Source organism: Mastigoproctus giganteus, chromosome 3 (genome assembly GCF_048544385.1).
Source record: "Mastigoproctus giganteus isolate SK-2022 chromosome 3, ASM4854438v1, whole genome shotgun sequence".
Classification (NCBI taxonomy): Eukaryota; Metazoa; Arthropoda; class Arachnida; order Uropygi; family Thelyphonidae; genus Mastigoproctus; species Mastigoproctus giganteus.
The window spans coordinates 51440784-51466320 of record NC_143577.1 but is presented as its reverse complement, the minus strand read 5'-3'; the positions used below and the strand labels follow the sequence as shown (position 1 = coordinate 51466320).

General features: G+C 38.5%; 1 protein-coding gene across 1 annotated transcript in view; it reads right to left on the bottom strand.

Annotated features, from left to right (window-relative positions):
• Positions 1 to 25171, bottom strand: part of LOC150087955 (uncharacterized) — a 54797-nt gene extending 29626 nt beyond the window's left edge. The window contains exon 1 of the mRNA XM_090370525.1: positions 25034 to 25171. Within this exon, the coding sequence (XP_090226651.1) occupies positions 25034 to 25079 (46 nt within the window). The 5' untranslated portion in view covers positions 25080 to 25171. The remainder of the gene's footprint in view (positions 1 to 25033) is intronic.
• Between the last annotated feature and the right edge of the window lie 366 nt (positions 25172 to 25537).

Genomic DNA, 25537 nt, shown 5'->3' with positions numbered 1-25537 from the left:
TCATCGGACGCCATATCAACAATTTCTCAATGCATTGACAGCTACACGTTTGAATCTTGCAGATTCCGTGGACCTCCAGATGTCCGCCTGAAGGATATCTGAAAGTACATCTACAGTCTGTAGGAAGCTGCTGCTCACAAGTCCCACATGCATGGTTCCTAGCTCACGTTTGTAGAATACGGACGAATGGAAACAAGTCCTATGGAATAAATCCTCCTCACACCGGGTGGATCAATGATGTGAGGAATTTTTGTCTTTTTTTTTTTTCTTTTTTTTTTTCACAACGTTGCTGGGTTTGCCAGTCCAAGACGAGACATTCAGTTTTACTTCCGGAAACTCGGGTTTTTCGTCCAACCAAAAGGCCACAGAACACATGCAATATACAGACCTAATATATATATACGGCACAACATAGTTTGAGTCACTGATGCGCCTAAAACACTATAACATATGGAATTACGAGTCCCATGACTCGGCCTTTGATTCAGTTTCTGAATATGGGTGTGGAGAATTCCTGGCGAAAGTTATCCACTATAGTGTACTGGATTTATAGTGAAGTTCAGAGGAGGAATATGGTGTGGGGATGCGTCTCGTGTTTTGGGTTCGGAAAGTTTGATATAGTGTTAAATTAAATCCTTGCTGGTTGCTACAAGGGATTGGTTGAAAGTGTACTATACAGTGAATCGGAATATAAGCTTTAGTGATATGTAAGGTCATGGAGTCTGTGATTAAGCTTTTGATACAAGACCATTTCGACAAGCAGTAGTATCCTTAATGAATCACGGCATGGATTCATGAACGAGAAATCTTGCCTAAACAATCTAGTTAATTATTATTATTATGTTGTCGTTGTAGGAGCATCAGCGACTAAGGCCATATTGCTCTGTGTATACTGTCTGTAAATTGCGTGGGTTCTATGGTCGATTTTCTGTTTGCTGGACAAAAAAAATCCGAGTTTCCGGAAGGAAAAGCATACCCCCTTTGGCTGTGACTAACTAAATAACTCAGTCACGTTGTGAAAAAGGCCCATAAAAATTCCCCACGTCATCGACGGGACTCGAACTCCAGTTTTTTTCCACAAAGTGTGGGGTGACGATTCTACCAACTGTGCTACCCACGAGTGCGTCAATTATTATGAAGTTTATAATGTTACAGTTGTCTCTGATGAGAGAAACAACTTTGATATTATTATCTCTACTTTAAGTTTTTGATGCAGTTCACCATGAAAAGCTATATAAACTGAAACAAACTGAGTTTACTTGAAGGTCTTGAAATAAAGGCTAACTATAAATAGGAGACAGAGAGTAGTCATAAATGGATACTAGTCACGGTGCAGAAATGTATCTTCTGTCTTTTCAACTTCATACCACGCACGGTACTAAGTATTGCAGGTTCTGAACTTTTTGTGTTTGGGGTTTCATTAAAAAAAAGGATAAAAGACAAGTCGATCACAGAATCTGGCATACCTCCGGGTAGATTTGAAATGAACACTTTGCATATGTTGCAGTAAAATAAATGTATAATCATTTAATATACTTATACATATTACTAACTATATAGAGTTAAAACATTCATTACCAAATTAAATTATCAGTGAATATAGTGAATAAGGCTTAAAATTCTTACTTAGAAGTAGACCTGTATAGCCAAATCAAAAGACTCAGGCCTCCAGCAAGGAAATTCTACACCGAAAATATTGTGCGTGAAAAGATGTTATAAATATTGCATTCTAGCGAAAGGTGTTGATAATAACGAAACTAAGTTAATATTCAAGCACTGTACATAAAGGTATTGTTAATTCTTATTTTTAAATAACTCTTTGTTTTACTGATTAACAATAATTACTTATGCCTTTGTTTGTCATTAAATTATTTTTGAAATTTTTACTTTATCGAAAGTTATTTGGGAATTTTTTTTCGTAAATACAGTATTAGGGGCCAGTACTATTGTTATAAGTTTAGTACCAGGGCTGTTCAATAAAGAATGATCATAATTTTTTTTTTTTCACAACGTTAATCAAGCATATTTTGATGATCCTTTTCAAAGTAGTCGCCATTTGATGAAATGCACTTACTCCAGCATATCTAGCATTCTTCAAAATTAATGTGTGCAATACAGTTCTGTAGCAAGGTCCCGTAACAGTCGTATCCCGTGGCACAACATGCTGTTAAACCATTCCTTGAATGTCAAAAAAAGAGAGATGACCATAACCTTTCATACAGAAGCCAGAACTTTAGCTTGTTTTCGGTGTTGGCAATGACGTAGACATCCAAACAGAACTTTGTGGGTCGAAATGATGAAGCCATGTCTCATCCGCCGTTGTCACCTTGTGCAGAACCTCACCATCTTCAGCAACCATCCATTGGCAGATCCTGACACACCTCCATTCGAACTTGCTGTTGCACAGGTGTGAGTAGCTTTGGAACCCAGGGTGCACAAACACGTGTCATATGCAAATAGCCATGGAGAATACTGTGCGTGCTTACAACTGCTATTCTCAACAACTCTACTGTTTGTCTTACTGTTATACGACGATCTTCTCTCACGTGGTGGCAGCAGTGGTTGGAGGTCCGGGAACGCCGATTTTCGTGATAGAATCACGTCCATCTTTAAACATTCTAAACCATCTGCGAGCTGTGCTATATGGAAGCGTAGATTCACCATAAGCCTCTTTTAACATTCCATACGCTTCAGCTGATGTTTTTTTGAGAAGGCACAAAATTTGATAGCAGCGTACTGTTCCTGGTGTATCATGTCCATTGTTACATAGGCGAAACTGAACACGCATAAACTTGACCGACCGCCAAGATCACACCGTGCGCACGAGTCAACTGCACAGCTGCTAGGTGATGCATCTGATGTTGGTTTGGTCTTAAATTCTGCAGCTCAGCTAGAAATAGCAAGTAGTCTGGTTGTTCATTAAAATTATGATCATTCTTTATAGAACAGCCCTCGTATTTAAAAAAAAAACAAAAACAAAAACCATACGCAGGACGAATTGTTTGCGACGAATGTGATCTTATACTAGAGCATCCCGAGTTAGGTCGATATCTGTAAATATTTATATACATAGATTTGATGCCAACTTTTCTATTCCAAATAAGTGATATTTATATTATCTCAAAATATATTACATTTACAAGCGTGTATAGCAAATCAACACAAATCGAATCAATGTAGATATTAAGATGAGAGAGTTAATAGGAGAAAGTTTCATACAAGGTGTGATCAAAAAGTTCAAGGAATGACTTTGTATCATGAAATTGCGATGTTAGTGAGCTGCAACCTGTCGTCACATGTTCGGTGGCCCATCTAGTCATAATAATCTGAATCATCGTTTAGTCTGTCTGAATTAGCATGCTTAGAATAGGTGTGTTTCGTCACAGTTTGAAATGAATGATTTTCCTGAGCAGGATTTTCATTTTTACTTCAAATATGTTAAAAACAGCTTTCGGAAAGGATGCTATGTGATGATTCGTTGAAAGGTTGTCAGTGGTTCGCAAAGTTTCAAGAGGATCTCTTGTCCTTCGAAGATATCCTTGCTCTGGTCGTCCTTCAACCTCAAAATCATGATCCAAACGCTCGTGTTCGTGATCTGATCAGAGTGATCTTCGTTTAACTATCCCTGAAGCTCCTAGTGAAATTGTTATTTTTTATGGGACAAATCATTCAGTTTTAACACAAGATTTGGAAATGTGATGCGTTTCAGCCAAGTTTGTGCAACCTCGCTGATGATTACAGAGAGCGGCGAGTTCTCGCATATCAGGATCTTCGTCAACATGCTGCGGCTGACTCACACTGTTGTTTCTTCCATGATTGTTGGTGACGAATCGTGGGTGTATAGTTATGACCCGGAAAAAGAAAGACAATCTCAATCAAATGCGAAGAGCATGATAATCTTATTTTTTATGTATCTAAAAAAATCGGTTTTTTTAGATTAAACACCCAATTAAACAAACAGTTGGCAAATAATAATATAGAAGCTTATTTATAAGACCTTTATGCCAAACACAATCAAAAACCTTTTAAATTTCAAGAGAAACTGCTTGAGTTTCACCAAACTTTCCATTGATTTGTCTGTAGATTAGTAACATAAGCCAGTTTGTTACCAGTGGATCGACACTGACAAGAGTTAGAAGAAAAGTAGGATGGTAGCAGGTCAGCTTTATCTTTAGCTGAAGTGTCAATAGAACCGTTGGGTTTTAACAGAGGTGCTAATAGAGTTGGTCAAAATTTGCGGCCAATTGCTTTGGCAAGAGACCAGAATTCTCAACTACTGTTTGGACGGGAGGCAAATTTCCTGCTCATAGCTTGTTCAAAATCTAGTTTTGATTGATTAATGACTGATTAGTTTTACAAATGTTAACGAGCTTTGTTGTAGATAGAAAATGAACCTGGAGATTTGGAGGCAAGTCAGTTGCCATATGCAACATCTTATCGCATATATTGGAAAACCAAAGTTGAGATAAAGAACAAAATTTTAAGGTGCAGTGTGATCTGAGTAAGCATGTGACGATCTGAGTAAGCATCGATATCAGAAGATTTAAAACAGTAATTCAACCAAGGAAAAGAAGAACAGAAATCTCATAGATCATCTCATTTTGCACTCCGGTAATGCCAAATAACACAAAGTTGTGAATAGCCACGAGAGAAAGGCTCCATTGGAAAAGAGACTGTCATCAAGTTGTGATCTGAGGTGCCCAGAAGACCATTCACTTCGACCGTGTACTTGGAAAGGTTGTTCGTGAGAAAAATATCGAGTGTTGGCTTTGTGATTAGGACTCTCTGGTATTCTGGTAGGTAAATGAACAATCTGTATTCTGGTAGGTAAATGAACAATCTAGGTTTAGTAATTGCAAAAGCCTCAAGCCTCAACATCTCTACCAGCTGGGTCCGTGTGAATAGAAAACGGAAGCCAGCTGGAGTTATGAACATTATAATCACCACAGAAAATGACATCACTGTTAGGAAAGTTGAACTGTAGAAAGTAAAATTTCAAAGAAATTTTAAATTTCAAATTTCAAAGAAATTTTAAAAGAAATTTCAAAGAAAGAAATTTCAAAAGAAAGATAGAGGTAAAAATATGAATTTGACAGAATGGAGTAGAGAGATTTTAAGCCAGAGAAGATCGAAAAGAGCAGATTCCAAATTACTGTCTCTAACAGGGGAACACCAGAGCGGACATAAACACAAGTACCACCTTTGAAGCGAAAGGAATCGTACAGCGAATAGTTAGGACAACCGAGATGAGCAGTGGTTGAATTAACCGATAATTGGAATTCTGTCAGAAAACGTAAGTGGTGCTCGATAGACTGTAAGAGAAAATGGACATCATTGAGATTGGAACGGAGACCACGTGTATTTTTGAAGTGAACGAGGAAGTGTTTGGGATTGTTTAGATCTTTTCACAGGTAATTTTTTTCGATTAGTTTGATCATTCATGATATATTCAGTAGTAAGAAAAGGTGGAGGACATGTGTATGAAGTAATGAAATTTATGGATGCGTCCACACAGTATGAATATACCCAGCTCCTTGACATAAAGTGGCCTCGACAGTATCCCCTCCCCCCGCATACACACTACCCGGGCTCCCTCCACTGCCAGAATAGAGGTAGCGAGATTGTGCATTGGCTGATTCGGATGTATCTCCAATAGAGTTACCAATAGATTCGTCCTTTGGACTAGCTAGCGGCCGGCCTGCGAACACCGTTTTAGAACTGTGCCCTCCAAATGTAAGGAAGATCCAGTGGGCTCACATGGTCAAATAGTTAACTAGCAATATTAAAAAGAAGTTCTAAGGAAACTGAGCGATGCTGTTCAGAAAAAATGTCCAAAAAAGTTGGCTTCCGGGAATCGGCGCTTGCAGGCAATGCCCCTGCACACTCAATGCTTTCCGTTTAAGAATTTCTTGCACATCAACGTGGTCTCCAATCCGCCATCCTCACCAGATTTATTTTCCTGTGATTTTTTTAATTTTTTATTTGCTCAGCTTAAAGCTCTCTTGAATTGCCACAGATTGCAGCGACTGAGGAAATTATTCAGATCGCGACACAGGAACTGTAAGCAATTCCAAAAGAAGCCTATAAGAAATGTCTCCAGAAGCTGCAGGAGCGTTGGAATCGGATACAGTATCATGGAGACTACTTCGAAGGAGATCAACCCGATTGCCTATTAGCTTCACCATTTCCTAAATAATAGTTCAGTTCCCGAACTTCTCTCAAATAAATCAAAGGTAAGTAATCCTACATTCTTGGAATAACAATAAGCAGGTATAGATCAGAACATGGGAATATTAAAACAGTGGAGGTGGAAAACTGTAGAGCATAGTCATAAAACATTGATTACTTACATTTAATGATTAGGGCCATTTCTTACTATTTCCTCAGTCATTTTTACCTTCTGTATTATAATACAGAATAGGCTATAGAAAGTGAGCAAGAATTTTATCTTTGTGTAGGTATTGAATTTAACATACACTCACCTGGAATTTTGATACGACCTCCACAGTTGACGTTCTGGGGAAAATCACATTTCAATTTGGACAAACTAAAAACCAGTTTTCCCGGACATTGTTGAATTTTCACTATTCCATCCCAGCAATCATAATAGCGGTCGCATTCTAATTCGTGAGGATACTGCCCCCTGCTACTGTGACACCCATGTGGAAGGGACTGAAGATTCCCTCTTACTAAAAATGAAAAATACAAAGGACTACATCAATATGTGAATTTCATCCGAAAGCAGCATTAGTACATTTTGGGTATACATTAAGGAATATGAAAATATTCTTTAAATTAATATTTATCCCAAACTCAACAATACTTGCCTTTACTAAGCGAAATTCATTTGTAACTCGAAAAGTCATATTGAATGAGTACGATGCCGTTCTAATTTTTTTTTTTTTTTTTTTTTTTTATGTGAACCCCAAACACGAGAGATATTAGAACCTATAGTACTTAGTACCGTGCTTCGGTTGGAGGTTAAGAAGACGAAAGAAGATATTTGTTGACATTGGACTTGAACTTCTGTAGATTGTAATTTTCAGGAAATACGTATGAAGGAAGGTTGTTCCAGAAAACGGCAGTTGAATGAATAAATGAGGAAGATGAAAAGTTGGTTCTGTGGGTTTGAAGTTGGACAGTAAATGGATGTTGGCTAGTGGCGGCACGTGTTCGGACTGTTTTGAAAGAGAGAGCGGGAATTAAAGAAGCCAATTCAGAAGAACAGTGCCCATGGAAGTATCTGTAGAAGAGGCATGCAGCAGAAACAGTACGTCTATGAGAAAGCGAGTGGAGAGACTCTGTTAGAGATGAATCATTAATTAACCTAACTGCCCTCTTCTGAATGGAATCAAGAAGCCTGAGAGAGGTTTTGGGGCACCACCCCAGATGTAGGAACAATATTCCATGGCAGGGCGGATTTGTGATTTATACAGAGTGAGCAGCTGTTTGGAAGAAAAGTAACGCCGAGAGCGAAAGAGAAAACCAAGTTTTTTAGATGCAGAGGAAGCAATATTTCTAATGTGCTTGTGCCAAGAGAGATTAGAAGTCAGGGTAATCCCCAAAAGAGATATATCATTTTGCCTAGAAATCGGAGTGTCACTAAAGATAAGCATAGGAGCAGAAGAATCCTTTTTGCGAGATATAAGACAAGACTGAGTTTTAGAAGGGTTGAAATCAACTAAGTTGTCTTTGCTCCACTGGAGAATTACCTGAAGATCGGCATTTAAGGAATTGGTAGCAGATTTTCGAGAAGTTGAAGCTGATTGAGCAGGACAAGGTTTCTCAAAATGGAAAGTGGAATGTAATGTGCTATCATCGGCAAAACTATGGATAGGATTTTCAGTCAATGGAAAAAGGTCATTAATATACAAGAGGAAAAGAGTGTGGGAAAGAACTGAACCTTGGGGGACACCGGCATTAGTGGAGAAGTTAGAAGACAGAGAGCCATCTACCATCACCCTAAGTGAGCGATCAGAGAGAAAACTGGATAACCAATTACTAAAAACAGTTGGCAAACCATAAGATGGAAGCTTGTTTAGAAGACCTTTATGCCAAACACGATCAAAAGCCTTTGAGATGTCAAGAGCAATTACTTGTGTTTCACCGAACCTTTCCATTGAATTAGTCCATAAATGGGTAACATAAACCAGAATATCACCAGTGGATCGACACTGACGGAATCCATACTGGCGATCGTTGATCAGACGGAAGGTTTCTAGGTAGTTTAAGAGTTGGCAGTTAATTGATTTCTCCATTACTTTAGAAAGAGTAGAAGTAATTGCAATGGGATGGGAGGGATTTGTCACCCTTTTTAGGAACTGGCTGGATATGAGCAAATTTCCAAGCAGAAGGAAAAATACCTTTGGAATAAGAAAGTGAAAAAAGGCGGCAAAGAATAGGAGTAAGTTCAGGAGCACAAGTTTTGAGAACAAGTGGAGATGTACCATCAGGACATGGGGCTTTCTTAGCATCAAGATTCATCAAAATCCTTCTGATATCCTTTTGACGGAAGACCAGAGGAGGCATTGAATGGAGCGTGTTGGGAATGGTGGGAGGTGTTTTACCAAGATCATTAATACATGAGCTGGAAGAAAAATGGGATGCTAGCAGGTCAGCTTTATCCTTGGCTGAAGTGACAACAGAACCGTCTGGTTTGGACAGAGGTGGGAGCAGAGATGGGCAAAAGTTGCGGCCAATAGCTTTGGCAAGAGACCAGAATGCTCGGCTACCATTAGGGCAAGAAGCAAGTTTTCTACTCTTAGCCTGTTTAAACTCTAGTTTGGACTGATTAATAACTGCTTTACAATTGTTGCGAGCTTTGGTGTAGGCAGAAAATGAAACTGAAGAATTAGATAGAAGCCAATTACGATATGCAACATTCTTCTCTTGAACAGCCTTAGCACATTTATTGGAAAATCAGGGTTTAGATAAAGGACGAGATTTTAAAGTGGAGTGTGGGATAAAGGATTCCATTCCTGCAAGAATAATTTCACTGACACGATTTGAGCAAACGTTGACATCAGAAGTTTTGAAACAGTAATCCGACCATGGAAAAGAAGAAAAGAAGTCTCGCAGGTCATCCCATTTTGCATTCTTGTAATGCCAAACAACACGATGTTGGGAATAGCCATGAGATAAAGGTTCAATTGGAGAAGAGACAATCACCAAGTTGTGATCTGAAGTGCCTAAAGGACCTCTCACTTCGACCGTGTACTTAGAAGGGTTTTTTGTGAGAAAAAGATATTGGCTGTATGATTAGGATTGTCCGGTATTCTTGTAGGTAAATGAACAATCTGTGCTAGGTCATTAGTAATTGCAAAAGCCTCAGCATCTCAACCTGCTGGGTCGGTGTGACTAGAAAATGGAAGCCAGCTGGAGTTGTGAACATTAAAATCACCAGGGAAAATTACCTCACTGTTAGGAAAGTTGGACTGGAGAAAGTCAAGTTGCAAAGAGAGGAAGTCAAAGAGCTCCAAGTGATTAGTGGAGTTTTACTAATTTCTGTATTTCTATTTACTTAGTATTATTTACTAATTTTACTAATTACTGTATATTAATAAGTGTGTACCCTTGTAGAAGAGGCAAGGACGGAACTAACTAGGAATAAGAATATTTTAGGAGGAAATCTGCAGAAAAGCCCCAATCATTCACAACAAAGCGATGATATCAGTCACTGATAACAATCAAATTATCGAAAAATTATGTATTTGATTTTTAGAGGTGGCCTATTCAGACAATACTTAGTTACTGTAAAAAAGAAAATGAACTTCTTTTATTTGATGGCATCAGATAATTTTCGAGACAGAGACAAAAGGAAAAATACGAAAAAGTTGATGACTGAGTACGTGGGGGCCAAGTTATAAGGTCCCTTAATCTTATATCGGAATTATATTAATGAATATGAATGGTGCCACTTGTATGACGTGCACCTGTTGTTTGAGTTGCCTCCCATAAGATGGCAGCACTATGCATATCAGAAAGTTGTTTGCAGTTCACCAAGTGGGAGCTTGTGTGACAGCGAAAATGGTGTCATTTTCCTTGCATTTTGCAGTAACAGCGTGTTATCTTCAAATTTTTGGATTTGAGCGAGGAAAGTCCAGTTGATCAAATGTGATCGTAGTGTTTAGCTTATGACTGGAATATAGGGCAAAACTCGAGAGAATAATTTGAGACAGGTTTTGTGGTTTTACTCTGAATAACTACCTGAAGGAACCTCCCTAGGTTATGGCAAAGAAATGTGAGCGTATTTTCTAAATTTTTACGAAAAGACAATTGACAGATATGATGTCTCTAAAGACAACTTTCATTAAATAGGTGTCAGAATTAGTTCCTGCAAATACAGAAAGAATTTATGATACAGACAAAACTTTCGTTCTGAAAAATATCTGATAATAGAAACACGTATGAAGAATATGGCACACTGAAGTTATATACATACATTCTCTGGAAAGGGTGTCACATGATTATAAGACACTATTCAGGAAGTCCAGATACTCTTCAAAAATACAAAGATAATCAACTCCCTTTTTATTCCCCGTATCGTGTAGCAATGCTCAGAACAGGTTTTTTTTTTTTTTTTTTTTTTTTTTTGTGTTGACCACCGCTTTGAGAAACAGAGGAAACAGAATAAAAGTGGAGGGAAACTCCGGATCTGTATTAAATTTTGGGAAGGATGTAATATGATATGTATTCTTACTTTCTGAAGACAAAAACAAGTTGCTTCCGCAGATAGTTGAGGTTGAGGCTGACAGTTTGAAGAAATTCAAAGGTCAACTGTGTAGTTACTTACATGAGAAGGGAAGACCATAATTTGAATTTTCTTATCTACTTTTTTTTTTTTTTTTTTTTTGGTGTGTGCAGCAAAAGCCTGTTGCTTCCCTGCACTCTATGGCTCTTACTCGTTCTCGGACAATACACAAAAAAGGACATGTTGCTGTTTTTGTTATTGTAGTATGGTCGGAAGTATATTAATGAATGGAGCATCAGCGACTAAGGCCATATTGCTCCTCGTATACTGTCTGTAAATTGCGCGTGTTCCGAGGTTGGTTTTCTGTTTGCTGGATGAAAGACACGAGTTTCCGGGAGAAAAAAACCATGCTACCCTCGCCTGAGATCTACTAATTCAGCCACGTTGTGAAAAAGGCCCATAAAGATTACTCCCGTCATCGACGGGATTGGAACTCAGGACTTTTCCATCTAGTGTGGGGAGGACGGCGATCTAACCAACTGTGCTACCGACGAGGGCTTAAAGGGACATAAACTTAAACCGTAAAAGGATAGTTAGCAAATTTGTCCACAGAATAGATGTTTGCAAATTTGCTTTCATCCAGAATAGTTGATTGTTGGAACAAATTACCATGTGTTTTTGTGAAAGGATAGTTTAAATATATTTAAGAAAGTTATAGGTGATGGACAGATGAGGTCGGTAATTTTTTTTTTTTTTTTTGGTTGATGCTGTATGAGCTTTCTTCCTTGAATCATTTGCCACTACTACTACTACTACTACTACTACTAATAATAATAATAATAATAATACCGAAAGGCTATACTATTTGAAATTGCTGAGCTAGTTTGCTTTAAATGTTAGAACCGATTTTTTGCCGTAGTCCGTCAGTGATCTGAATGAAACGTTGTTTAGAACTCCAGAAGAATGGTCCTCACGGGTAGCGAGGTGATTATAATCACCACCTTCCCACACCGGTTGGAAAAGGCCCAGGTTTCGAATCTCGTCAATGACGTGAAGAACTTCTATAGGCTTTTTTCTCACTGCGAGATTGAGTTAATCGGTCTTAGGCGAGGACAGCAAGGTTTTCTCTACCGGAAATTCTGGTTTTTGGTAGCAAAACTGACCAAGCCCTCGTGGTCGCACAGTTGGCCGGATTGCTGTCCTCCCCACGTCGGGTGGAAGAGACTTGAGTTCGATCCTGTCGATAGCGAGGAATTATTTTTATGGGCCAGTTTCACAACGTGGCAGAGTTAGTCAGTCTCAGGCGAGGGTAGCATGGTTTTTTTCTCCTGGAAACTCAAGTTTTTCGTCCAACAAAACAGAAAATCGACCTCAGAACACACTCAATTTACAGACAATATACACGACGCAATATGGCCTTAGTCGATGATGCTCATAAAACCCTATTGAAAACTCCTGTTAGCGACAGTTAAAAAATAAGTTGAAAGAAGTTTTCATTTCTTTCATGAGATTAAATTTAACGAAAATGAACATAAAATAACTTTGGTTTGTACTGTTTAGGGTTTTTTTTTTTTTTTTCGTCCAGCAAACAGGCAAATCGACCAGAGAACACACGCAATTTACAGACAAAATAAATATATAGCTAGTTGTAATCATTTACAGGGGACCCTAATATCATAATTTGGGTTTTTTTTATACTGTTTAGAATTTAAAAAAATTATAATTAGTATACAGATAGATTTTTATTGATTCTTTAAACAAGAAATTCAATTTAAATGTTAAATAATGAGATTTGAAAGCAGAAGTATCAACTTGTGAGATGATATACCACGGTGTCGCGTGATATTTTCCAAATTTAATGAATAATAAGTCCTTACTAAAATAATAATTAGACTATTTTGGCTAGAGCTTATGTTTTTACGATATTACCTCTTAATCCGTGTGGTTGAAGATATCACTTGAATTGATATCTTCAAGCAGATGGATTAAAAGGCGAGTATCTAAAAACATAAGCTCTAGATTATTATTATTGTTATTATTATAAAAAAAAACTTTTTATACTTTATGGGGTTTATTCCCCCCATAATGGGTACTGGGGCCAAGTATGGGGGGGGTTGATTGTGTCCGGCTACTATTATTATTGCTGTTATTACTGTTGGTCGAGGAACTCCTACAGGTGTTTAGGATTGCAACCTTCTGGAATTCCATGTAAGTTTTTTTTGGAAGCTCTCTGGTTTTCATCAAATATCCCATCTGTTTTCCTCTGAGCACTCTCCCTGTAACGGCCGCGAACTCTTGCTGAGTACCAAGAGTTTCTGCTTGAGGGTGTCAAGGTATTCTTCGGCCCTCTCATTATACTGTGTAGGTCTCGTGTTTGCTGTGGACGTTGTCTTGTCTGCGCGGTAGCACAGTGGTATCGTCACCGTCCTCCCCACACCGGGTGGAAAAGGCCCTGGTTCGAATCCTGTCGATGACGCGAGGAAGTTTAATGGGCTTTTTCACTCGTTGGCTGAGTTAGTCGATCTCAAGCTAGATAGCAAGATTATTTTTCCCTATAAACTGGGATTTTTTCGTCCAAAAACAGGCAAATCGACCAGAGAACACATGCAATTTACAGACATAATACATAGATGGGGATATGTAAGAAATTACCGGTGGCCCTAATATAATAGTTTTTTTGTGGCTATTATCTTTCTTGAGGATGGCCTTCACTTTTCTGATCAGCTTCTTACTTCTTTTACCCCGACGGTACTTGGTCAGTTGGCCTATTTTCACTTTTATATCTTCTATCTTCTGCTGTAACCTTCTTTCCCAGGCTGGTGGTTCCTTGTCTTTGCGTTTTTTGTTATGTTCTCTGATGCCCCATCCTAGTGGCTGCTGCAGCGACACAGTAATAAAATGTCTGTGCCGATGGTGTCTAGTGTTACTTCGTTGTTTTTGAAATAATCCGGTATTATTCGCCTATTGAGGTTATCTGTGACTTGCCATAGGATTTCTGTTGGGTCTCTGCTTCGGTATGATGTTGGCCTTTGTGGAATCCATTCTCTCGAATTCTGCTAGGGATTTTTTCCTCTCTTCTTCTATTCTGAATATCGCCATCTTGTCTGTTTCCATTTCGGCTGCTGCGGGTTTAAGTTCTTGTACTTGCTGTTGCTCCTCCAGTTCTGGTTCCATTGTGTTCGTATTTGGTGTTGGTGACACCCTGCTTGACTTTTTCCAAGTCAAGTGAGCAGCGGTTGTCAGGTTCTTCTTAACGATGGTCCGTCTCTGGTCTGCTGTTCGCTGGCTAACAGTAATCCTGCTTTCCAACCACTTGGTGTGTAGTTTCGTCCTATATATTGTCATGTCTGTCTCTAGCTTCTTTACTTCGTAGTATGCTCGCATGATGAATGTATTCATTTTCATACTCCTCTTTATGCGTTGGCTTTTTCTTCCTTCTTTCCTGGGTGGTCACTAGTGCAGTTGCATAGAAAGCGCTTCCAGATGGCTGAGCTGGGTGGTCTTGCCCTTCAGTTGTAGTGGACATATGGGAAACAGCGCTACTCGCTCCAGTGTCGTCCGCGGGAGATTGTCTCCAACTTTTCGAACCGGCCCCTCTGCCTAAGACCTGAACGCAAGTGACTTTATCCTGCGCCACACTCGATGCTGTACGTACGTTCAATATTTTAATTCTTAATGACTCTTTAGACATCACGGTTCTTCATGGATTTTGCACTCAGTTCTCTACCTGCGTTCTTGTCACACACTCCGTAATGAATTTTTACTTAATTTCTCTCTACTGCCCTCCATCGGAGGACTTTAATCACTGTCTTGCTTACCTCGAGACTGTGATAAATACTTTGGGACCGAATAGCAATATTGATCTCATCGGAGGTCAACGCAAAATCAAACTTTTGGCACAGCTCTTCTACAGATGCACGTGGCCTTCTCTTGGAGGAGTTTATAATTAATAATTTGTTTCAATTCACAACAAGCCTAATTACCCTCATACTTTCTCAAGTTATGCAGGAGAATCTAATATAGATATAACGATGACAAACTCTCACTTCGATTTGCGGCTTACTGACTGGACTGTGTATACGCACTGGTGCTCTAGTGACCATAGAGTCATCTATTATATGCTTTACCCTGATTCTGCCGTTCTATCTTCACACACTTTCTCACAGCCAGAATTAATAAGATTTTCCATCAGAAATATTGACTGGAATGCTTTTGACTCTTCTATTCTTCTGGACCTTGATGAACAGAAACTTGCTTCTTTTGAAACCTCACCTATTTCTCATCAAGTGGACTATATTCAAAATGCTATAATAAAAGCGTCATATAAGTCTTCTAGGAAAAAGAGGGTTAATCAGAAGACGTGTTCATGGTGGACGCAGGAGTTATCCCAGTTAAGAAGCCAAGTTCATCGAGCCCGTAGGTACTACCAAAGGCATAGAGACTGGCCCCAAGCCGACGTTAATCGTTTTTACCAGCAGCATTCTTCATTGAGGAAAAGCTACGTGAAGGCCATTGCCTCTCGAAAGCGTGAAATGTGGATGAATTTCGTTCACACCTCTGCAAATGCTAATCCTTGGGGTCTTCTATACACGATTGTAAGAGGAAAAACCTCTGGTTCTAACATATTTGGCTCAATTGTGGCGGACTCCGTGGAAACACTGAACTGGCATGATTCTGCAAATGCAATCTTAGATGCTCTTTTTCCGTTGGATGATCCTACCTCAGACTTAGCTGTTCATTCTAAAATCCGATCAGACAATGAATTTTATGTGTCCTCAACAACCACCGAACCTTTTACGTTGGATGAACTGCAGGATGTCTCGTATAAAGTTAATGTTCAGAAGTGCCCAGGACTAGATCTTGTAGAAAACATTTTTATTATCAGAGTCTTGAAATTAAAACCTTATGTTCTTCTAAACTTATTCAACAAATGCCTTCAGGAAGAAACTTTTCCGTAAATTTGGAAGGTCGCTCTAGTTAAGTTGATCAGAAAGCCGGATAAGCCTTCTGGAGCGGCTAGATCGTACAGGCCGATCGCTCTGCTGGCTAATTTTGGTAAATTGCTAGAGCGACTAATGGCAATTAGATTGAATACCCTACTGGTAGAACAGGATCTGCTTTCAAGGAGTCAATATGGGTTCTGTCCCAGACGTTCCTGCGAGGATGCTCTTGTGGACTTTGTCTCTTCAGTTCAAAACTCGGTACATAAATATACCCTGGCTGTTTTCATTGACTTCGAGGGCGCCTTCGACTCCCTTTGGTGGGAGAGCGTCCTGGAGCGTCTGCGATCGGCTAGGTGCTCCAACCACCTTTACCTTTTAATCCGTATTTACTTTGCCAATAGAACCATAATAGTCAAGGCTAAACGTAGCCAAGTATCAAGATCAGTATCTAGAGGGTGCCCACAGGGCTCAATATTGGGTCCTTTTACATGGAACATGGTGCTTCAGCAGTGGCTCTCCCGATCTTTCAATAACGTCAAAATAATAGCGTATGCAGACGATCTCACCATCTTGGTAAATGGTAACTCTAGGGCCGATCTTGAAACTACCGCAAATTTTATTCTCCGGGATCTCTACAATTGGACTGCGGCCAATAAGCTTAAAATCAGCTTGTCAAAAACAAAGATGATGATTCTTGGATCAAAGTTGGATATCTCTCGTCCTCCGTTGGTCAAGATCAATAACATTCGTCTCCAGATAGTTAAACAGTACAAGGTTCTAGGAGTGGTAATTGATTCCAGTCTCAATTTTATTCCTCACTTGACAAACTTATCATCTAAAATACGTAGATTTACTGGTAGGGTGTCCCGTGTTGAATGGGGCTCTCCAGAAAAACTTTAAGGATCTATTACAATGCAGTTTTCCTCCCTCTAATCACGTATGCTGCCGGTGCATGGTTTCACAGGGCACGGCTCAAACACTTCAAAGCAAAACTCTCATCATTGCAGAGAACCATCTTGCGGTGTTTAGTTAAGGCATGCAGGACAGTCTCGACGCAAGCTCTGCAAGTACTAGCCGGAACATTACCTTTAGACTTGCAAGTTACTTATAGAGGATTTTTGTACAGACTGAAAAAGCAGATTGAGACTGAATTTCTTGGAATAACCATCAACCTTCAAGATGATGCTAAAAGAGAAAGAAGGAAACTGTGGAACGAGTTAGTTAGCATCTGGCAGTCTCGATAGGATACAGCTCCCGTTGGTGCAACAACGAGAAAATTTATACCACAAGTTTCATTTCTCCTTGATAAACGTGTTCGATTGTTTTTCTGCATGGACATATTCACGTCCTACCTGTTGACAGGACATGGATCGATGAACCAGAGTCTTTTTAGGTTCAATTTATCACAAACAGACCTCTGTTCGTGTGGATCACCAGAGAGTTGGGATCACATCTTGTTTCATTGCTCCCTATATGACGAGCTCAGACTTCCTCTTCACTTAATAATTTTCAACCAGGACAGGAGTCGTCTCTGCTACAAAGCTCGGAGTCATATCTCATTCTTCAGGCTTTCGCTCAAGGCGTATTTCTTCGAAGGCGTTCAGTGTCGACAGATCTCAACAGAATGCAGCACAATGGTCCTGCTGATGCATAGCTGGTTAGATCTCTTTTAATAATATATAAACTCAAATCCCCAAGAAGTGAAAATTTTCCTCGGCCTGCAGACAAAATTAAGTGCTTTCTTTCTCGTTTTTCTTAGTAGCATCACTTTTGTTTTTTTTTTATTATGTATTTATTATAATAATAATAATAATAAGATTCTTTATTAACATAAATTTTATACAATAGTGATTCCTTGCACAGAAAGCCAGAGGAATCTTACAATTCGTTGTTTATACAAGTGATTTTGTTTTATTATAGAAAAAAAAATTGAAATAAAATAATAATAATAACTAAATAATAATTAATAGATCAAAGCAAAGATGATAATCAAAATGTAAAAATTAAGTAGTAATTACAGCGAAAAAGTACTACAAGTTGAGCAGAACATGAAATGACATCGGCACTTACATAAATGTCCTTTACAAACAGCAAGATAGGACAAGATGCCATTGCGATATGCCTTGTCTATAGTCCACAGGTCGATGTCGATGTTGAGCGAGTTGAGAGTGTCCAGAGTCACATTAGGGAAGTGTCTCTTGAAATTCTGTAACCGCTGGAGCCTTGAGCAAAAGGAGGAGGTACTACGGAGATGTCTGCCTGGCAAACGCTAACCAACCGTGTTCCAGATAAATAAATAAATAAATTTTCTGTTTATATTCCGGGACGACCAAATGGTCAGAGGAGTTCACAAGATAGACAGAATACAAGAAACAGCACCATATTCAGCAGTCACGGGCTTGAACCCCGGTCACTCAAGGCACGTGTACTTATGCACCCACGCGCCTGACCACTAGGCTACGGCGTGATCCTGCTTAGCTGAGCACAGATGAAGGAATGACTTTATTTTTAGCACATGGGCTCTGTGGACTATGGGCGTGTATTGCAGGTTGCAACAGAGAGTAGATTTAGATGTTGTGTACATCTGGTGCGACCACAAGTTGGCCCACTTCAGCACCCAGAATTCGAGGCCCCATAGTTTCCTGAGTCTGGTGGGTGGTGCCGCCGACCAAACTTCCACGGCATAGGAGAGTACACTACAGAAGTAAGTTGCGAGGTATTTCTTGATTATTTGTTTATTGTGCGTTTTGCACAGATCAATTTTCATTCCCCAGAACGCTCTCAGGGCTTTGGAATACTGAGCTTGGATTTGTTTTTTATTGGTGAGGTTGGCATCAAGGATTACTCCTAGGAATTTGACGCTGTTTGTGGGAGTCAGAACATTTCCTGCCAATTCTTGAAGTAGAGAAGATGCAGTATCAGCAGAAGTCATCTGACTTGGCGTAAAGATGAGATAGTTTTACTTCTCTGGATTGACTGACAGGCCAAAAAATTTAGCATACTTACAGAATGTATTTAGGTAGCTGTTTACAGATTCAGAGGCGGTTTGTCTTTTATGTGAATCACCAATATGGCGTTTGCATGGCAAGTAGCAAACAATATCATCAGCATACGATAGGAAAGCTGGAATTTGATCCATTAGTGGAACGAATATTACTGCAAATAACAAGGCTGATAGAGAACCACCTTGTGGGATCCCTACTTCGACGCTTTTAGTGACTGTAATGCCATCGCCTTTGAAGTGAAGCATTCTCCTAGATAGCAAATTATTGAGGATCTCGAGCATATTTCCGGATATCCCGTAGAATCTCTCAAGTAAGGCAAGAAGGGGTGTTATTTGGACTGAGTCGAAAGCAGATTTCATGTCCAGAAAAATGGTGTGAAGATCTTCGTTGTCATTCCAGGCGCGAAGTATTTTCTGTGATAATGACTGTAGGCAGGTTACAGTAGATCTATTAGGCATGGCATAATGGGTATGTTCTGGCCTATGCGCAAATATTGCGAGTGCTACATCATTATAGATGCACTTCTCGAGGCATTTCAGGAAGGGAGATGCAATTGATATTAGCCTGACGTCAGCCGGTCTTTTCGCACGAGCCTTTTTCGGAACTGCCACGACTCTGTATGATAACCAGCTTGACGGCACCTGTGCAAATTTGAGTACTTTGTTGTAGAGTTGAGTGAGCTCTTTGCTGATGAAATAAGAAGCAATTTTTAGACTAAAAAGAGGTATTGCGTCAATTCCTATGGTGGACTTGTCAGGTAGTGAATTTATTATTTTTATTAGTTGTTCTTCGGAAATTTCTGTATTACTAGAAGGTGAAGAAACGTTAAACGCTTCGTTCCAAGGATATGCTTCGGACACACGGTGATCTCGCTTAAAACGCAGCACATTCTCACATCATTCCTGGACATCTAAAGATAGAGGGGTGCAAGTATGACTAGTGGACCACACACGTTTTCCCCTGGATAGCCGGCCGTTCATGAAATTGTCAATAGAAAATTGTTTCCTCTTCTGGAAATCCATCCTTGCTTTGGAAAATTTGGCGTATGACTCTTGTGAAGGCGACTTCTTGTAAGAGTCATGGGCCACCTGTTTTTCCCTAAAGGCCTTGGTCAGGAGGTCATTACACTATGGCTTTGAGTGGGGACTAAGGATGCAAGTTTTGGACATTGCAGACATATAATTTCTTTCTTTCTTTCTTTTTTTTCTTTTTTTTTTTTTAGTAGCATCACTTTCTTTCTTTTATGCATTTATTTATTATCATATTTTTTTTTTATTTTTTTTTATTCCTCTGGAATGGGGTGGGTCAGAGTCTCTCTTGAGACAGTACGTGCTTTACATGGACTGATCGACCTTCCCGTGGTGTGGACGAGCACCCAGAATCATCTGTCTAGGTGACTGATGCTTCTGGGTAGCCAAGCGACCAGAACAGAACAACAGAACACACGCATAATACACACAAACCGACGTCACATACATATCTGGCCCATTTGTAGTGATACTGTTCTTCACAGAGATACGAGGCGGAGTTGAACAAACGTTCTAGGAGCCGCCCTTTACATATACACGTCTACATGCCCACACAGTACGTTCAATTTTTCTATTTCTCATCTTCATCCACCTATGGTGGTGGACCTATTTTTTATCTCTGGCATCTAGTGGTGGATGGTAGTTATGGGAGTGACACCAAATGGTGCCGCTCACTTTCTTCCTCAGCCGTCACTTCGACCTTGGAGACGATAGGTTCGATGAAGCGCGATTTTGGCGTTTTTTTTCCACCTGCGATTTTATTTTTTCTAGGTGGGATTCGAACTGGAGTCCATGATATTGGCAGTCTAGCTTGCTTAGGTCAGAGTAGTAATTTCTTGTGAAATTGGAATGACGATATAAAAATAATAAACTATAAGTTCTTTGTTGCGGAATTACTGTACTAAAAATACCAAGGGCGTGACGTCTTCAGCTTAACAAAGCGATGAGAGCGCACCCTCTGGTCAGGCACGATAGGCTTAAAGTAAAGCATTTCACAGAGAACAAAATAAATAAATATTGGCAATAAATTTGTTATTTGTTGTTATCGACTTTGAAATTTAATCAGTGTATCTGGGAAGGTAAAAATTGCGCAACTTTTTTAAATTTCGCTCAATACTGAGGAAGGTAACAAATTTTTTTAAGAACGCGCAAATGTTTACGTCAGTTTACGTCAAAGCATTCATTCATTTCTACACGCAATATTACTTGTTAATATTGCGTGCAGAAATGAATAATGTGGGATATAAAACCTGCTCCTTGCGATTCATCTGTATTAAAGAAAATGCATTTTCAAAACAGTAAAGCCGGATGCTAAAGATCTCTCTCTCTGAATTAGAGAAAAAGAACTGTAACTGCAACGTTTTAAGTAAAGTAATAATTTCATAAAAGTAGTTTTTTTCTTTTTTCGAATGCTGCATATTTCCCCGATTTTAGCATATTTTTTTACAATAATATATTGCTGAATGTCATTAGAAACAGAGCAGCTCTGAAGAGGTAGGAAAGTGGGGAGCATTCACTTCGGTTACCCATAATTCATTAAAATTTAAACATTATATCACATTAATTAATTTATTTATAAATGTAATTATAATTTACAAAATTATAATTTTTCGCAATTTTATGTACACTATATACATTAACTTAATTAAAGATTGGTAATTCCAAAATTAACGTAAAATGCAAGTAAGTACATTTTATATGTTAGAGATTAATGAATGAAGTATCTCTTGTATATTTGTAAAAGTTCATTGCTTTGTAAGCGAAATGGTCTTATTTTCTCATATGATGTTATGGGGAGATTTTCCTCTTTTAAATCCATACTATTAGCTTGCGTTTTGTTAATCAAGAGGCTATACCTTTGTACCATCTTTATGATTTGGATGTTTACTTCTCCTTACAAGATGTATACCCTTCTAACTGGTTATCTGTGAAAAAAGGAGTGAAATTTCTAATAGTTTATAGTGAATTTCCTGGTTTACTGCTAGCCCACGTGGGTAGCACAGTTGATAGAATCGCCATTCTCCCCACACCGGGTGGAAAAGACCTGAGGAATTTTTATGGGCCTTTTTCACAATGTGGCTGAGTTAGTCGGTCTCAGTGGAGGGTAGCATGGTTTTTTCTTTCCGGAAACTTGAGTTTTTCATCCAGCAAACAGAAAATCGACTTCGGAACACATGCAATTTACAGACAGTATACACGGAGCAATATAGACTTAGTTGGTGATACTCCTAAAAGTGTACTACAACAAGAACAACAACCTTTTCTGATATATTGAGTAATGGCTCTAGGATTTTCAACATTGCTCTTGCGGTGCATTTAACTCTGCGTAGTCCGTTGATGTTGACTTTTGTGAACTTGTCACTAAAACCTCACGAACACTATATATCTGTGCAACGCTAACATTTGCACAGACATCATGTCTATAAATCTTTGGTACCAGGGCTGAATGAAGAAGACAGTTCTTTAATGGTTTGTCTTCTTCATTTTGAGTAAGGTTCATCAAGTATAGGGTGGTCATGATTTACACGTGGGTCGCGTTTCTGGAACGAGCGCATAAACAAAGATTCGCGCTAATTAAGACCCGCTATCCCATAAATTCGTTAAAATTCGGGGGAAATGCGTAAAAAATTTTCGAATTATTTTAATGAGATAAATTAAAATTAATATATTTTTATAATTAATATAAATCAGATAAAAATTAAATTAAAATTGTAACGAATAATTATTTATTAAATCTTCACTTAGCGGTAAATTTCGTAAGCTTTTTTTTTTTTTTTTTTTTATTATTATTTTTTTTTATCCTGCATGAACATATAGCCCAGTTATTTTAATATTTACACCTATAATAAGATTTATTTTTCTATGGGCGCGTTGTTTCAAAATCACGCAAAAAAACCGCGTAAATCACAACCGTACTGTATAGAGAGTAAATTTATACAATGCTGTACGATATAACTAATAAATAATAATTGATTTTGCGAAAATAAAAAATAAAAGTTAACCTTGTGTACTTTTTCAGACAATAATTAGCTGTATCAGTTTGAAATTTAACCATGTGTTTGTAAAGTAAATGATTTTCCTATTTGGAACATCTACCCGACACAAATAATAACTTTGAAATATATTAATATTGTTAAAAAAACTTACAGTGTATTTGTACATCATTTAAAAACACAAGTTTACTTCAATACGATAAATTTTTAAATATTGCTACCGTTTGTAGTAACCCTGTGACCACAAAATATGGTTAATGATAATGATAGTAATGCTGTCTATGTGGTCATCCAGAAGTATATATATGTTTTTACTCATCGTATGAGAAGTGGTGGTATTTTAAGTGTGATATATTCGAGTTTTTGGCTGGAAGTCAAGAGAAGAATAAATTTCGGATCGATAGCAGTCAGGAAATATAGTCACATATTGAGGAACAATATCCCAATTTGTCTGAAACGTAAAATAATGAACCAATGTATACGCCCCACCATGACTTATGGAGGTGAAAGTTGGGCACTCACCAAAAGAATGGAAGAGAAGCTGAAAACTACGCAGCGAAGAATAGAACGAATTATATTAGGAATCAGACTGTTAGATAAGAAGAGAAACACATGGATTAGGCAGCAAACACAAATAAAGGACATTCTTATCAAAACTAAAGAACAGAAATGGACTTCGGCAGGACATATAGTTCGAAAATATGATGACAGATGGACTAAGAAAATAACAGAATGGTACCCAAGAGGAGCTAAAAGAAAACCAGGAAGATAACAACGGAGATGGACAGATGGAATTCACGAGTTCGTTGGTATTAAATGGATGGCCATTGCGCAAAACAGAAGGAACTGGAAAGTTGCTGGAGAGGCCTTCATCCGGCAATGGAATGAAAATGGCTGATGATGATTCGCGTTTTTTTCATCCACTTAGACCTATATTAGAAAAGAGCTATTTTAAGTTGATTTAGAATTTTTGTCGATCCAACTAAGGCAACTGAAACATCAGTATATGTGTCTATAAATTTCGCTTGTTGTCTGTTTTAGAGGGTAAAAAACTTGAGTTTCCTGAACGGAAAAACTTTGCAACCTTCGCCCTAATTCAGCTACATGATGCCGGGGGGAGGGGAGAAAAAATAAACCGTTCTGATGGTAAATACAGTATTTCTCTACTTCAGCTGATAACGATAATAAAACCCAGGCCTTTTCTACATGGTAAAATAAATAAATAAAAATTCTGTTTATACTCCGGGATGACCAAACGGTCAGAGGAGTTCACAAGATAGACAGAATACAAGAAACAGCACTGTATTCAGTAGTCACGGGCTTGAACCCCAATCACGTGTACTTATGCACCCGCGCGCCTGACCACTAGGCTATGGCGGTATGAGAGATATATCCACTGCACTACACGTGAGGATATAAAATGAGTAAATGGCCGCAATTCAGATATGTACTGAGTCCTACAATGGAATAGAATGCTATGAACTAACTACCTTATGCTAAACTCATAATTTGGGTATTAGATCGTCAAGAGCAGCACAGATGGAATTCCTGGCCACACTTCAATGAAATGGAAGTCATTATTGATTATGGTTACTATCCTCTCAATGATTACTTGCATTATTGATTATGATTACTGTCCTCTCAATGATTACTTGCATTATTAATTATTCTTCAGTGGCGCCTAAAAGTTCTTTCTTTAGACTTTCGCCTAAATTATTTTCCTGGTAAATATTCTCCTCTCTAGAAAAACTGTGGCCATTCCGTCTATGTTAGTGGATCTATCTTAGAAAGTGAAATGATTTGATAAAAATATTAAATAGTGTAAACAAGCCAGGTTGTGAGTAGTTTATATTATAGGTAATACCTATAATATAACATGTTTCGTGTTATATTATAGGTAATTCGTGTTATATAATATAACACGAATCTATAGGTAACACGTATAGATTCGAATTTACATTTTAGACCTCAGAAAAAAAGTTAAATTAAAAATATATATGTATTAGTGAAAAATCATATTGGCATTTATTAATGAGAAAAAACAATAATTAATTAGAGATGTAGTGTAGGTTCACCTTTAATATATATTTCTAACATTTTAAATTTCTTTTTCATGGATAACACTACTGTCTTTTCGCACACACCATTACAAAAAAAAAAAAAAAAAAAAGTCGAATATCCCCTAAAGCTCCCTCAGTCCCGTCAGGAGAAACTCTCTTATACTAGTCGTCTTGTACTATCCAATGTCGTATTATTTATGTTACTTTAGTTATCCAAATTGAAGCGAGTTAAATAACAGCTGCATCCATAAATGCATCATCCAAAATACAAAATTTGTTTATTCACGAGTTTTATAAAGAGGCGATTCACTTACCTAACAAATAGCAAAGTGTTGCTGAAAAAACCCACAACTTCTCCATCTTCTCGGAGATGGATAAACGAACAGGAGAATAAGCACACGAGTGAGGACCTCACTGCTTATAACAATCCTTGCTCTTCCCAGTCGCGGATGCCCTGTGTGGCCAGCAGCTAGCAGAACGCGTTTCTACTGCCCGTGACGTTTTGATACGGTGGCGCTTACTGATTTTCTACAAAACAATAAAAAAGAGAACACAACTCCAGTGTCGTGAAAATAACCTCGCACGTTTTTCTTCCCTCCCCCCGACCTTTGTGACGGAAACGGTACAAGATATGATCTCAGTGGTTTAGTTCGGCAAGCCATGACTACACCTAACGGGGAAAGTTTACGGTTACTCGTCCGTGATAAAACCTCTACCTGAGGTAAAACAACGGAAATAGAGAGTTTTGACAGAAAATAAGTGGATATTGTGCTAGAGCAGCACAAAGACGTTGCAATGTCAGATTGCAATGCTCATCG